Below are 14,574 nucleotides of genomic sequence, written 5' to 3'. Positions count from 1 at the left end.
AGAAAATTTTTTATTTTTTTAAAAAATTTCTTTTAAATTATTTATTTAACTTTTAAAAGAAAAACAACAATGAATATTTATTAGCCCATATCTCAAGAACGATATGTCTTTCTTTAGTAAAACTAATTTTATTCAAAAAAGAAATTAAAAGCAACATACTATATCAATCGATAATCATGTTAAAAAATTTATTTTATGAAACATTATGACTTATTAAATATTTAATAAAAATTAAAATTGTTTTCTAAAATATTTCATGAGCAAAAAAATATATAAATTTAATAGTCTTCAAAATGTAAAGTTATGAATTCCTTGGAAATTTTTTTTATTTTACTGACAAACAATTTTTTAAAAATATTATAGGATTTTAGAAATTTAAAAAATTTGGAAAATTTTAAATCTAAATTAAAATGCACATATTTAGCTTTAAAAATATTTTGTAAAAAAAATTAACATCAAAAATAGTTTCCACCGTCTTTTTTTGTACTTTTTGTTGCAATATCTATGTGAAAACATAATATTTTTAGAAAGAAAAATGATTGCACCTTTTATTATTACATTTTTTTATTTGAAAAAAATTTATTAAAAATTGGAAAATCGAAAATTATTTTCATAACTCGTTCCTTGCCTATATATATTAATAATATATATAAGTTTTTATTTTATTCTGCATATTATATTTCAAAAAAAAAAAAAACAGCCATACTAAAAGTGAATAGTGCCAAAAAAAATTAAATTTAATATTGATTAAAAGCGGAATTAATAACTTTTTCAACAAATGTTGAAGCTCTGAATCTAGGATCACATTGTTTAGTATAATCTATAATTCTTAATATCTTTTTAATACCAATGTACATAACATCTCCAGCTGAACGAAGATCTCTTTCAATTGCTTGTATATCTTGAGATGTAAATACATTAGAATCATCAAGAACATGCCTTACGTGTTCTATTGTTCTTAACATTGGTACATCAATTACATCATCAAATGCTGACATTAAATCAAGTTCTTTTAAAAATGTTCTTTGTGATGCAGTTGCTAAAACAAGTAAACGTTTACCTTTTGGTGGTTTAGTTCCTAATAAAACTAGTAATGCTTGTAATACTTGATTAGAGAATCTTGGTCCAACAGAAGCATAATCAAGAAGTCTATCAATATTATCAATAATAATTACACTTAAAGGACTTCGGTATGCATCTTCAAATATTTTTCTTAAAGCTTGACATTTTGCTATTTCAGTATAACCAACCATTGTTTCTGGTGTACATATTTTAACAAATGGAAATCCTGAATTTTTAGCTATTTGTGCTGCTAAACAACTCTTTCCAACACCAGGAGATCCTGCCAAAAGAAGGGTAACAAAACCACGAGAATCAGGACTTTTAGCATCATTAATATGTATGTCACCAGTCTCAAGAATTTTAGATATTTCTGGTGACCACATTAGTATTCCACCACTAAGGAATCTTTCTAAAACTTCATCAGCTGAACCAAATGCTGGTTTGATATCATTAAGTAATGCATATTCAAAGTCTTCTGATGTGATTTTCAATTTTTCAAATGCATCTGCCTCAACAGTAACTTTTCCATCAACTTTTACTAATCTATTAATAGCACTTGATTGAGCTGCGCGTACCAAACCTTCAATTTCAGCACCAGAAAAATTTTTAGTTTTCTTAGCAATTGCTTTAATATCAACATCAGGTCCTAATTTATTATATTCTCTCATTTTAGCTGTGTGAATGTGTAAAATTTGTACACGTCCATTTTCATCTGGTAAAGAAATTTCCATTTGAACTTCCATTCTTCCTGGTCTTAACAAAGCTTCATCAATCATATCTTTTCTATTTGTCATACCAATAACTAAAATATTATTTAATTGATCAACACCATCCATTTTTGTCAAAATTTGATTAACTACAGTATCATGAACACTGGAACTTCCAGCTTGAGTTCCTCTTTGTTTACAAATAGCATCAATTTCATCAAAAATAATTATATGTAAAGCTGAATTATTTCCACATCTTTTAAATTCTTCTTCAGCATCACCAAATAATTTTCTTATATTAGCTTCACTTTCACCAACATATTTATCTAAAATTTGTGGTCCATTTACAATTTTAGGTTCTCTAGCATTTAACATTTTTCCTATTTGACGGGCTATTAAAGTTTTACCAGTACCAGGTGGTCCATAAAGTAAAATACCACGAACGTGTTTCATGCCTAATTGTTCAACTTGTTCAGGTGGAAATAATCTACTAAAAAATGCTCTTCTAAAGATGGCAGAAAATTCTTTATCTAAACCACCAATTCCCATACTTTCAAAATCCCAATCAGGAGAAATAATTGATTTAAAAGCTGTTTTTCCTTTACTTTTTCCAGTTAAATTTAATTGTGCACCTTCTCTTTTATCAAATATAACCATAGAATTGCCCATTAATTGTCCAAAATAAATTTTTCCTGTAGATCCATTTCCACCACCACCAATTGCAGCATTAACGTCCATTCCTGTTATCTGTATAACATTCAATGAAAAAGTGTGTTCTTTTTTATCTTTGGGATTTTGGTACTTAAAAACTAATTGTTGACCTTCAGTAAATACTTGTCCGGAAAATTGCATTGAAAATTCACGGCACATATCATCTGAATCTAATACATCATTACATACACCTTTTTTTGTAAAAAAATCTATATCAACAGTGATTGATTCAATAAATTGGTTATTTGGAACAGTAAAAGGACTACATTGAATATTTTGATCTAATGATAATGCTGCCCATTTACGAGCAGGAACTCCAAAACCAATTTCACCACGTGGAACTCCAGGATGGTTCTTTATTGAAAATGCAAATCTATGTGCTGGTCCTGTTTGAATAATTATATGTTTTATACCATTACTATCAAAATCATCTTTATTGACAACAGCACAATTAGAGACAGCCAATTCATCAGTTGGTACTTTTCTAACTTTTAAAATAATCTTTAAAATAGTAATAATGTTTTATCAAATTTTAAACTTACACTCATTTTAAAAAAATAAATATTATTTTGAAACTTGAAAATATTTATATAAAATCTACAAATAAGATAAATTGGAATAAGGATACTATATTATATTTAATTATCAACCAAAACACGTCAAAATTTAATAATATAACATAATACTAAATATTGGTATTTGAGAACATACTTTTAATTAACTTAAAAAAAATATTATATTTTAATTTATCATTGATTTTGAGGAATTAAATAAGTATTTTAATAATTATTTTTATTCTATAGCAAATCGATTAGTATTAAGTTAAACAATGCTTTTAATAGAAATAATTTAAAAATTCTTAAAAAAGAATATATTCATATAGTTTTTTATTATAAATTTTAAAGATGTTATCAATTTTTACATAAAAAAATCTTTTCTTAATTAATAATTTTTTATTGGAAGTAAAAAATTGTTTAATGAAGAAAAAAAATATCATCTAATTTTTACATTAATATTAAATACTTTGAAAACAAGTTAACATTAAAAAATTTAATTTTTAGATTATTTTATAATATTGAAACTTATAATATATTTTTATTATATGTTAATTTAAACATAAAAAAATTTTTATACAACTGTTTATTCATTTTTATGGTACCAGACTTTGTTATGATAATAATATATTTTACATAACATCTATAATGAGTAATAAATGGCTAGAATTAATTAAAAAAAGTAGCTATATTTTTAAGAATTTTTGTTATCTTTTTTTCACTACTAAATAAATTACATCTAATTTATAACAAAATAACAATATAAAATTTTCGAAAGTTATTTTCTATTCATTAATTTAAAACTTTTTAAATATTCATATATTAAAATATTTTATATAATTATTAAAGATGTATTAATGTTAGAAATAAAAAAAAAATAATCCAATAAAAAGAAAATGTGAAATCAAAAACATTTAAAAATAAAAAGCATAATATTTTTATGGCATAAAATAAAATAACGAAAATCAATTTTTGCTAAAAGTATTTAAAAATAAAATGTTAAAGCAATTTTACAATATTTTATATACTACTTTTTATGGCAACTATAAAGACAATATGAAATATAGGATATTTAATAATACATAGTTTAGTCAATATGTAATGTTGTTTAACATAAAAAAAAATCTTATATTAAAAAAGAAGATAAGAAAATAATTTAAACAATAAAAGTTTGTGTACATTAATGATACAATATTTTAACCAAATAATTTAGTAGATTATAATAATCAGAATTTTTTAAATATATAACTTTTATAAATAAGTTTTAAATTGAAATAAGCTTTAAAAATTTCTATTATAATTTTATTTTATTATAAAAATAAAAGCAAGAAATTATATATTTTTCAAAACTTAATTTTTTTTAAATTAAAATCTTGAAAAAAAATGTTATTGATAATAAAATAATTTTATTTATATATTACCTTGTTATGTATACTAATTTACGCTGTCTTTCAATAAAATAAATTAAATTATAAATTTTTATCTAACTACCATTTTGAAAATCAATGAAACATGATCAAAAAGATTGGTTGCAAATGGCTATATTTAAAAATATTTATTTTTATATATAAAATTTAAGAAAAATAATATTTCAAATTCTACAAAAAATTTTAAATGAAACGTCTATATTTCTTAAATGTTGTATTACCAAAAAAAAAAATTTAAGTTTTAACAAAGTGTTAAGAAATATGAATATTTTTTTCAACCTATATTAATCTAATAACAATTTTTTATTCGTAAAAATAAGAAAAATTTTAAAAACTTTTTTGTTTTACTATTAAAATTATTATTGAATAAAATACATTTATCATGTTATGTTTTTTATTTCAAAATTAACTATTACATTACCAATATAACTATAAAAATTATCATTTGTAATTAAATTTTTTTAATGATAATATTTTTAATTTATAAAATCTTTTAGTAACAATATTTAAATATATGCAAAGTTTTTGATTTTTAATAACTGGATTTTTTAAGTATTCATTACATATTAATTAATTTCATATAAAAACTAAAAAATAATTTGACAATTTTATATAATAAATTTATTCTTTTTTTCAGTTATTCAATTTTTTTTTTAAAAAATATTTCTGGATAAAAATTTTTTTTCAAAAAGTCTTTCTGTTAAATTAAATTTTTTATTTTCTACTATTTCATTGGTATTTTTATGTGCTTTTTAAATAATCTTTGTATATTTACACTTTTTTTTTATTAAATTCATATGTAAATTTTCTATTTAGATTATACGTATAAATGACGACTTAATTAGGGTAATATAAATGTCATATAATACTCAGACTCAATATTTTTAAAAAGCCTAATTTTGCTTACTTTTACCAATATATCCTATCATATTTTTTTTATTAAATTTATCATTTATTTACATTATTGTGTAAATTAAATTCTAAATTCGTAGTTTTAAATAATTAATTTTAGTATACTTTTTTGTTATTTGATATTAAATGATAAATAAAAATGTTTTGTTTATTTAAAATAACAACTTTCATTTAAAATGTATAGAATTTTATCTGACACAATTGAAAAATTAAATTTTTACTTTGTTTATATTCTAAACTAATTAATTACATTATTAACACAACAAATTGCGCATCAGTTATCAGTAGTACTTTAATAATTGTGAGTTAATTTTAATAAAATTTTCATAATGAAATCTTTTTATAAAAAGACTTTTAACCAATAATCTTTTACTAATATTTTATGTATTTAACTTTTTATTTTATCATTAAATTATCATCCTAATTTAACTTTTTAATAGAAAATTATTTGTTAAATATAGGCTTTGGATTATTTGTATATATAGGTCTAAAAAAATATGACGTGTGCAGATTATTGAATGACAACGAAATTCCACTACTTATTTTGATAAATATTAAACTTAATTTTATTTTGTTACTATCATTTTTATATTTTTTAATCATATAATATTTATATATATTATTATTATTAGTATTTTTATATTTTTAAGAAAGACATGACTAGAGAACCATTGAATTTAAATGATGATGATATTGAAACACCAAAAGTTGAACCATCTACTTTAACTGTACTTGAGGATCCTTTAACACTTGATGGTGTTAAAAATATTAAACATGATGAAAAAGAAGATGCTAAAAATGTAAGAAAACAAATTTGCTATGATTTTCTTTAAAAACAATTAATTATTTCTAGACATCAATCATCGATTTTAAGAAGGAGGAGATTGCCTTATCAATTGATACTTCACCAACTGTCAAACCAAGTGATATTGTTATAGAAACACCTATAAAAGTTGTATGTTAATAATTAATATCATTAGTTTATAAGTAATTTTTAGAGTTCACCAAGAGAATCACCAGTAATGACCCCTGAAATGGTAGGAAATATTAAAATCTCCATTACTGATTATGAAAAACGTGGAGATGGTATTGGTGCATATCTTGTTTATCGTATCATAACAAAAGTTGATGGAATCAAATGTTATAATCATAAAGAGTACGAAGTATACCGTCGTTTTAGTGATTTTTTAGGATTAAGAGAAAAGCTTCATATTAAATATCAAGTATATGGTATTATTATACCCCAAGCACCAGAAAAATCAATAGCTGCAATGGCAAAAACTAAGGTAAATCCTAGTGGGGGTGCTAGTGATGAACATGTTCAAATTGATATTGCAGAAAAAAGAATGCGTGGTTTACAGAGATTTTTGCAAAGGGTTGTTAAACACCCTAGATTAGTAATTGATTGTGATGTTAGAGATTTTCTAACTATGTCTGGTGATTTAATAAAAGCAAATTTCACATCAGCTATTAGTGGTAATAGTGTTAAAAAAGTTTTCAAAACAATTACTGAAACATTTAGTAAATTGACATTACCTATGGATGAAAATGATCGTTGGTTTGAAACAGCTCAAACACATTTAGATGAAAATGAAGATGTTTTCTTCCGTCTTCAAGCCATTTTAGAGCATTTAGTAAATAGTAGAAAAAGTATGGCCCATAGTCAAGAATCTTTATCAAGGCAACTAGCCCTTCTTAGTTCATGTGAAGAGAATACCTCACTTTCTCGAGCTTTATCCAAATTAGCTGAAACTAAAGAATGTCTAAGTCAAATAGAAACTCAACAAGTTGTAAAAGACAGTGCAATTTTATTAGAATTAATTCAAGAACATTTAAGTTTGATTAGTGTTACAAAAGAAACATTTTATGAAAGAGTTAAAACTTGGCAAAATCTTCAGGCAGCTCAGGCATCTTTAGTTAGAAAGAGAGAATTAAAAACAAAATTAGAATTACAAGGAAAAGCTGATAAAGCAGCAGCAATGAGAGATGAATTAAAGGAAGCAGAAAATAAAGTTGATGATTTTGAAAGAGATTTTAAAGATATTTCAAAGTACATTCGTATGGAATATAACAGATTTGTCAACCAAAGAATGGTTGATATTAAAGAAGCAATTATTGAGTATTTAGAATCATTGGTTTTAACTCAAGAAAGGACATTGAATGTTTGGGAAAAAATGGTTTCTGAAACTGCTAGCATTATACCATGATTTTAATTTATTTTTTTGATTACTTACGATATTATAAGATTTCATTGAATTATTTATTAAAAACATTTTGTAATATATTTGAATTTTTTATAAAACTATATTTTCTACAAATAATATAGTTTACCTTTTAATAATTATCTATATTATAAATATTATTAATTTATATTAACAAATGTCGTATTTAAAAATTCAAACAATTAAAGTTTTTTAAAGAAAAGTTATTATAATAATAAAAAAACAAATGTATATTAAAAAGTGAAAGTTTTTTTTTGCAAACATAAATATTAAATTACCAATAAAATTGAACAAACATCGCTTCAAGAGTCGCATTGTTTCCTCACACATTTTCAAATCAATCTTGCAATTATATTTTATATTATTTAAAATCTATATTATCGTACTAAGTATTTTTTTATCACATGACTTTTGGTTATCATTGACAATGAGACATATTGGAAACATATGTAAACAAGCCAAGAACCGTAAATAGTTTATTCAACTAATATTATATTGTTTTATTTACTAGGTTTAAAAATGTTACCATTGATAACTATTAGATTAGAAATATTATTTCAACCAGAAAATGATACAAATTATAGTTTTTAGTAATATATTACAAAGTTATTTATTAATTTATATATATTTTTTCCTAATTTTTGTTATTTATTTTTATACTAACAGCATTATTTTTTGCATTTTATTAGTAACTATGTTTTAATGATAATTAATTTTGTTATTTAACAAAGTCCTTGAACTTTTTAATTATCTTTTACTTTTATAACATAAATTGACTATTTATTTAAAGTGTAAAAAATATTAATGTTTTTAGAATAATAAATATTTATAAATCTTCTTGAATATAATAATTATTAATAAAAAAAATAATTTTATATGTGTTTTAAATTTTAAAAAAAAATAGGTTAATTTATACAATATAACATCTAACTAAAAATTTATAAAAAATTAATTACTGAATGATGAATATTTTTATAAATATAGCTTTAGGAAAAATTTAGGTAGCTGTATTTACTGTCTATCTTATATCTCACAAAATTTTTTCTTATAATAATTAACACTACTTGATCATTGTGATTTTTGAATTATACATCCATGAGATAAGACAATCTGTAGATTACGTGTATTCTATCCTTGAAATAAAAATTAAAAAAATTTTATAGTCAAACTTTTTTTTTTATTCTATTAGACAGAAGTTCAAAAATTAAATAATTTTTTTAATGTGTTTGTGGTAAAAATTTAAAACTCAAATTATACATATATAAAAGTTTTTCTTTTTTTTAACAAATATATATGCTTTGCCATTTTCCAATGAAAAGTTAGTACCAGTAAAAATTGTATTTGGAATAATATTTTTGACAACGTTTAAGTTATATTTTTTATCAATTAATTAAGTTATATTAAAATATACCTGAAGTAATAAGATTTTTTTTTATATTTTTTAAAAAAAGTTTATTTTATAGAATCATTATACTAACATTCAAAATTTCCTACAAGGAATGTATTTGTTTTTACCATGTAAAATTATGTCAAAATAAATAACATCATAATATTTCATTTGATATTATTTAAAATTACTTATTTTTTAATAAATATTTCTATATCTTTTGTTTTGTCTGTAACAATAATGTTTTGGTGATTTTAACATTCTATTTTTTATTATATAAATAAAAATTTTTATTAAATGATACAATTTTATATTTTGGTATTATTTTTTTTAAAAGATTTATTGTAATATTTATAGTTATATTTTTAATAATCATTTAAGTAATAACTAATAATATGTAAATTATGAGCTAATTTTACCTTATCATACCAAGCATTTGTTTTAATTTTATTAATAATTTCATATAATAATTTTATTTTTAAAAAATATGATTAATCAATCAAAATTTTTTAAAATCTTTTTTGAAATAAATCTTAAAACAAGATCAACAAATATAATTATTTTGTAGATTTTTTCTATCATTAATTTTTTTTTCTTGATTATATTTTAAAATTTTTATATAAATATATACAAACATAATACCACTAAATTTTATTTGATACAATCTTATGATATTTATATGTTGCGTTAATTATTGATGTATAATTTTTAAACTTATATAATTTTGTTTTAGTTATGAGTATCCGTTTAACAGTTTCATTATCTAGAATTTTTTCATTGGGAAGGAGTTATTCTGCCTATATTGATAATAGTACTAGTAAAAAACAAAATTCTTATATTCGTAGGCATTATTGTTCAACCACTGATGGAGGTGGAAAAAAATTTAAAGGTGATCAATATTGTTCTGAATGTGGTGGTGAACTTTTTCCAGTTTCAACAATAAATAGTAAGTTTTTTTTTCTATTTTTTAATGTTTAATTTTGTTTTTTTATTAATAATTTTAAGGTAGTAATAAATTTTACCATTGTAAAAGTTGTAATTCTGTATTTGCATCGACTGTTAAACAACTTAATGAATTAATTGAACATCAAGAACAAACTAAAAAACTACCAAATCCACGTGAAATAACACAATTTTTGGATAAATATGTTATTGGTCAAGATATAGCTAAAAAAGTTTTATCTACTGGTGTTTATCAACATTATCTTCGTGTTGAACATAATCAAGCACAAAATAAGACAGCACAAATAGAAGGAAATGTATCAAATTCTTCTTCTATAATTAATATTTATAGTAGTAAGGATGGTTATTTTGATAATAACAATAGTATATATAATCGACCAATTATTGAAGGAACAACAAAAAATGTTGATGATAATAATATTCAATTAGATAAAAGTAATATTATATTATTAGGACCTTCAGGTGTTGGAAAAACTCATATAAGTAAAACATTAGCAAAAATATTAAATGTACCTATGGCATTATGTGATTGTACATCGTTAACACAAGCTGGATATGTAGGAGAAGATGTTGAGAGTGTTTTAACAAAACTTCTTATTAATGCAAATGGTAATGTTGAAAAAGCACAACAAGGAATAGTATTTTTAGATGAAATAGATAAAATTGCTTCAACATCAGACAGTGCCAATCATACATTTAGAGATGTTGGTGGTGAAGGAGTTCAACATGCCTTATTAAAACTTTGTGAAGGAACAATTGCTAATGTTAAGAATGGTAAAAAAACTGCTGGTGGTCAACAAGATACTGTTCAAATTGATACAAAGGATATTTTATTTATAGGGTCTGGTGCATTTGTTGGAATTGAAAAAGTGGTTGCAAAGCGTTTTGATGAGCGATTTATTGGTTTTGGTGGTCCAAAGCAACAAAATGAAAATATTTTAGATAAAGATCTCTCTATGAAAGAACAAAACGAAAAGCGTGATAAATTAATTTTAAAAACAGATCAAGATGATCTTATTAAATATGGTATAATTCCTGAACTTGTTGGACGTTTCCCTATTATTGTTCCATTTCATTCATTTGATAAAAATACCTTAGTTCGTATCTTAAAAGAACCAAAAAATTCATTAATTCAACAAAAACAATTAATGTTTGCTATGTATGGATCAACTTTGACATTCTCAGATGACGCATTGGAAGAAATAGCTGAAATGGCTTTAAATAGAAAAACAGGAGCTCGTGCTTTACGATCAATAATTGAAAGGGTTTTAAGAGAGGCAGATTTTCTTGTTCCTGAATCAGATATTGTTGAGGTTCATGTAAATAAAGATTGTGTTAAAGGAAAAGGTACTTATCAATTTAAAAAAAAGAATGTATCTCCAATGCCGGTAACTAATAGTAATAACATTAAAGAACCTAAAACAGTTGCTATTTAAAAATATATAATAATTTGTAAAAATTATAATATTTAGTTGATATAATAAATATTTGTACATATATTGTTTTATCAACAATGTCATAAACTACTTAACTATATATATTATTCTATGACAAGACAATACCAATGACCTAAACTAGTCTTTTTTAATTTATTCTTATCTCACGACTTTAATAATATTAAAATAAAAAGACTATTTATAAGAAATATAGTGTTGTGGTATTTCGATACAGTTACTTGAATAACATTGATTACTTATTTTGGTAATGGTATGTTTTTAATCATTATATTTATTATTTTTTTACATTTATTTTTAGTCTCATCATTTTAATCAAAAAGATATTGAAAGATATAAAGAATGTTATAATTTATACACCAAAAATGAAATTATTAAAAGTGATTCACAACTACGTTTTTTGATGCGTTCTCTTGGATTCTCACCAACATTAATAGAATCAAAAAATTATATAAAAAATTATAAATTTAATATTGATTTTCCAACATTTCTTGAAATTTTATATGAAAATCAACAAAAATGTATGCCAATTGAAGAAATATCAAAAGGATTGTCCGTTCTTGATACTTTTAATGAATCATCTATCTCAGTAACAGAGTTAATTATGATGCTTCATAATTTTGGAGAAAAAATGCCATTTGAAGAAATTGAAAGTATATTGAAAGATATGAATATTAAAGGAAATTTCATTCCACATGATACACTTATTGAATATGTATCCTCAATAAATTGATCAAGGATTATAGTAATTTTTATCCTTCTTATCTTTTAATTATTATTTTTATATATTAAATGGATAATCTAATATATATAATTGAAGGATGGAAACAAGTTATAAATATACTGTAAAACAAAACACCTGCCTAAAAAATTTATTTTTATTTAAATTGTATTTTTTTTTTCATTAAAAATTACATATATTTGAAGAAATTTATAAAATATTATATTTTAAAAATAAATATTATTATTACATTCATTTAGATATTTTTAATCAATTATGAAGCCATTTAAATGTATATTAAAATAAAAGATGAAACCCTTTTTTTGAAATAAAGGATTAGAATCTCTTAAATTAAACATATAATTAAAGATGGCTTCGATTGTAGCTACCTATTTTATAATATCCTGAGATATATTCATTTTATTATTCTTAAATGGTATAGATGTACAGTAATACTTTAGAATCTTTTCCTTTTTCACAAGGACCATCAGTTCCACAAGGAACTGTAAATCATTTTAATTCATTTTCTTTTATTGAACAATCTAATTTTCTATCTTCTAATCATGGTTATCCTCAATCAACTGAACATAATCACTGGCTTCCGAATTCTTATACCCCTGAATTGCATCATGTTCCATCATGTAATGCTCCAACAGCAGGCTTTGAAAATTTAATAATGCCTGATGCAGCATCCTTATCTAATAATTCACATATAGTACTTCCAAATCATAGAAATGCTCCTATTCAAATGCAAGCAAGTACACAAGTATGGAATACCCAAAATACCTTATCAATGAATCAATTTCATTTAAATAATACATTTTCTTATACTCCAAATACAAATTTTGGATTAAGAAGAACAACATATACAAATATGTATAATCCAAAGTTTAATACTCCTCTTCATGTCTTCCCAAATATAGAAAATGAGGAAAAAAAAGTTGAGGATGAAATTAACAAATTATTAATATGCCCTACATGTGGTAAACAATATTGTAGGAAAAGTACATTAAAGGCTCATATGAAACAACATTTTTCTGGTGAAAAACCATTTACTTGTGAAGTATGTATGAAATTTTTTAATTATATTATTTTTTTAGGTTTGTGGAAAATCATTTAGTCAAGCAGCTAATTTAACAGGTAGTTATATTAATTTCACATAATAATTTTAAAATAAGTTGTTTTTACAATTCAGCACATCGAAGAGTACATACAGGAGAAAAACCATTTACTTGTAAAATTTGTTCTAGATCATTTTCACAATCATCAAGTTTAACAACACATTTAAGGACTCATACTCACGATAGACCATACAGATGCAGGCATCTTCATTGTGAAAAGGCTTTTACTGACAGTTCAACTCTTACGAAACATATGAGAACTCATACAGGTATTAAAAAAAAATTAACTAACTTTTTTTTCTATTAATTATAGGTCAAAAACCATATGCTTGTACTTTATGTTCTATGCGTTTTTCACAATCTGGTAATCTTCATCGGCATATGAAGACACATAAACAACAATAAAATTATTTACTGATGTAACAATTATTAACAAAATTTATCATTATTTAAAAATATTTTTTTAAAAATTAAAGTTTTATCAAAAATTTTAAATATTGTATAAAAAAATATGACTTAGTAAAGTAGATTAAAAAAAATTATATTTTTTACATTGATGTTATTACGTGGTTCTTAAAATTTTTAAAATTTATCTAGTTTGTTTAAAAATGCTAATAAAATAAAAAACAAGTTATATTAAAATAATAACTTATTGATATTCAATATACATTATCACAATAAACAATTTTTATATTACAAAAATAAACTTTTTTTTTTAAATTTAAAACTTTAAAATAATAATTTTTAAATTATATACTTGTAAGTGATTATATAGATTATATCTTAACATGAATCATAAATTAGAATTTTAACATTATTATTTTCAAAAAAGTTATTGATGTTTTCCTGTAAAAATTTTATTTTGAAAATTTATTTTAAAAACCAATTTATAATAATAAAATTCTTTATAGAAGAAATTATATTTATTGTGTTAATTTTAATTTTTAAGTATTTTAAACCAATTAGTTATTTATACTTTTTATTTTCAATTCCATTTTTTTTAAGACTTTATTTTTCATATTATATGTTTATACATAACTTTACATTAATAAAATATAATTTTAAGAAATGATATGTTTAAAAATTTGAACATATATTTTTTTGGTCACTTAAATGAATATTAGGTAACAATATTTTGTTTAAACTGAAGTCGGCATTAATATCATAGAATATTTTTTTAGTTTCCTCAAAAATTGATTTCATAATATTTATGTTTAAAATTAGATAAAAATTGACTTAATTTTAGAGTCACTGACGTACTAGAAACTTTTTTGGAATTAGAATACACCATTATATTCATTCGATAGCCCTTGAAATAGGATGAATTTTGAAT

General features: G+C 22.1%; 4 protein-coding genes across 4 annotated transcripts; 3 read left to right on the top strand and 1 right to left on the bottom strand.

Moving 5' to 3' along the window:
- Positions 1-737: 737 nt before the first annotated feature.
- SRAE_2000013900 (CDC48, N-terminal subdomain and AAA+ ATPase domain and ATPase, AAA-type, core domain and CDC48, domain 2 and Aspartate decarboxylase-like domain and P-loop containing nucleoside triphosphate hydrolase domain-containing protein) lies at positions 738-3,028 on the bottom strand (the record flags this gene model as incomplete). Its single annotated transcript, XM_024650932.1, has 2 exons — positions 738-2,981; positions 3,023-3,028. 2 exons carry the CDS (start codon positions 3,026-3,028, stop codon positions 738-740), a joined length of 2,250 nt encoding a protein of 749 aa, XP_024504659.1.
- Positions 3,029-6,029: 3,001 nt separating this feature from the next.
- Positions 6,030-7,580, top strand: SRAE_2000013800 (FI18122p1; the record flags this gene model as incomplete). The annotated part of the gene is made up of 3 exons (XM_024650931.1): positions 6,030-6,173; positions 6,227-6,328; positions 6,372-7,580. The coding sequence occupies 3 exons, from the start codon at positions 6,030-6,032 to the stop codon at positions 7,578-7,580; spliced, it is 1,455 nt and encodes a 484-aa protein (XP_024504658.1).
- A 2,137-nt stretch (positions 7,581-9,717) lies between these two features.
- On the top strand, positions 9,718-12,132 carry SRAE_2000013700 (ATP-dependent Clp protease ATP-binding subunit clpX-like, mitochondrial; the record flags this gene model as incomplete). The annotated part of the gene is made up of 3 exons (XM_024650929.1): positions 9,718-9,928; positions 9,988-11,369; positions 11,701-12,132. The coding sequence occupies 3 exons, from the start codon at positions 9,718-9,720 to the stop codon at positions 12,130-12,132; spliced, it is 2,025 nt and encodes a 674-aa protein (XP_024504657.1).
- A 430-nt stretch (positions 12,133-12,562) lies between these two features.
- On the top strand, positions 12,563-13,646 carry SRAE_2000013600 (Protein glass; the record flags this gene model as incomplete). Its single annotated transcript, XM_024650928.1, has 4 exons — positions 12,563-13,183; positions 13,221-13,260; positions 13,316-13,510; positions 13,555-13,646. The coding sequence occupies 4 exons, from the start codon at positions 12,563-12,565 to the stop codon at positions 13,644-13,646; spliced, it is 948 nt and encodes a 315-aa protein (XP_024504656.1).
- Positions 13,647-14,574: the final 928 nt, after the last annotated feature.

The sequence above is a fragment of the Strongyloides ratti genome (genome assembly GCF_001040885.1).
Source record: "Strongyloides ratti genome assembly S_ratti_ED321, chromosome : 2".
Taxonomy (NCBI): domain Eukaryota; kingdom Metazoa; phylum Nematoda; class Chromadorea; order Rhabditida; family Strongyloididae; genus Strongyloides; species Strongyloides ratti.
This window is presented reverse-complemented; position numbering and strand designations above follow the sequence as displayed.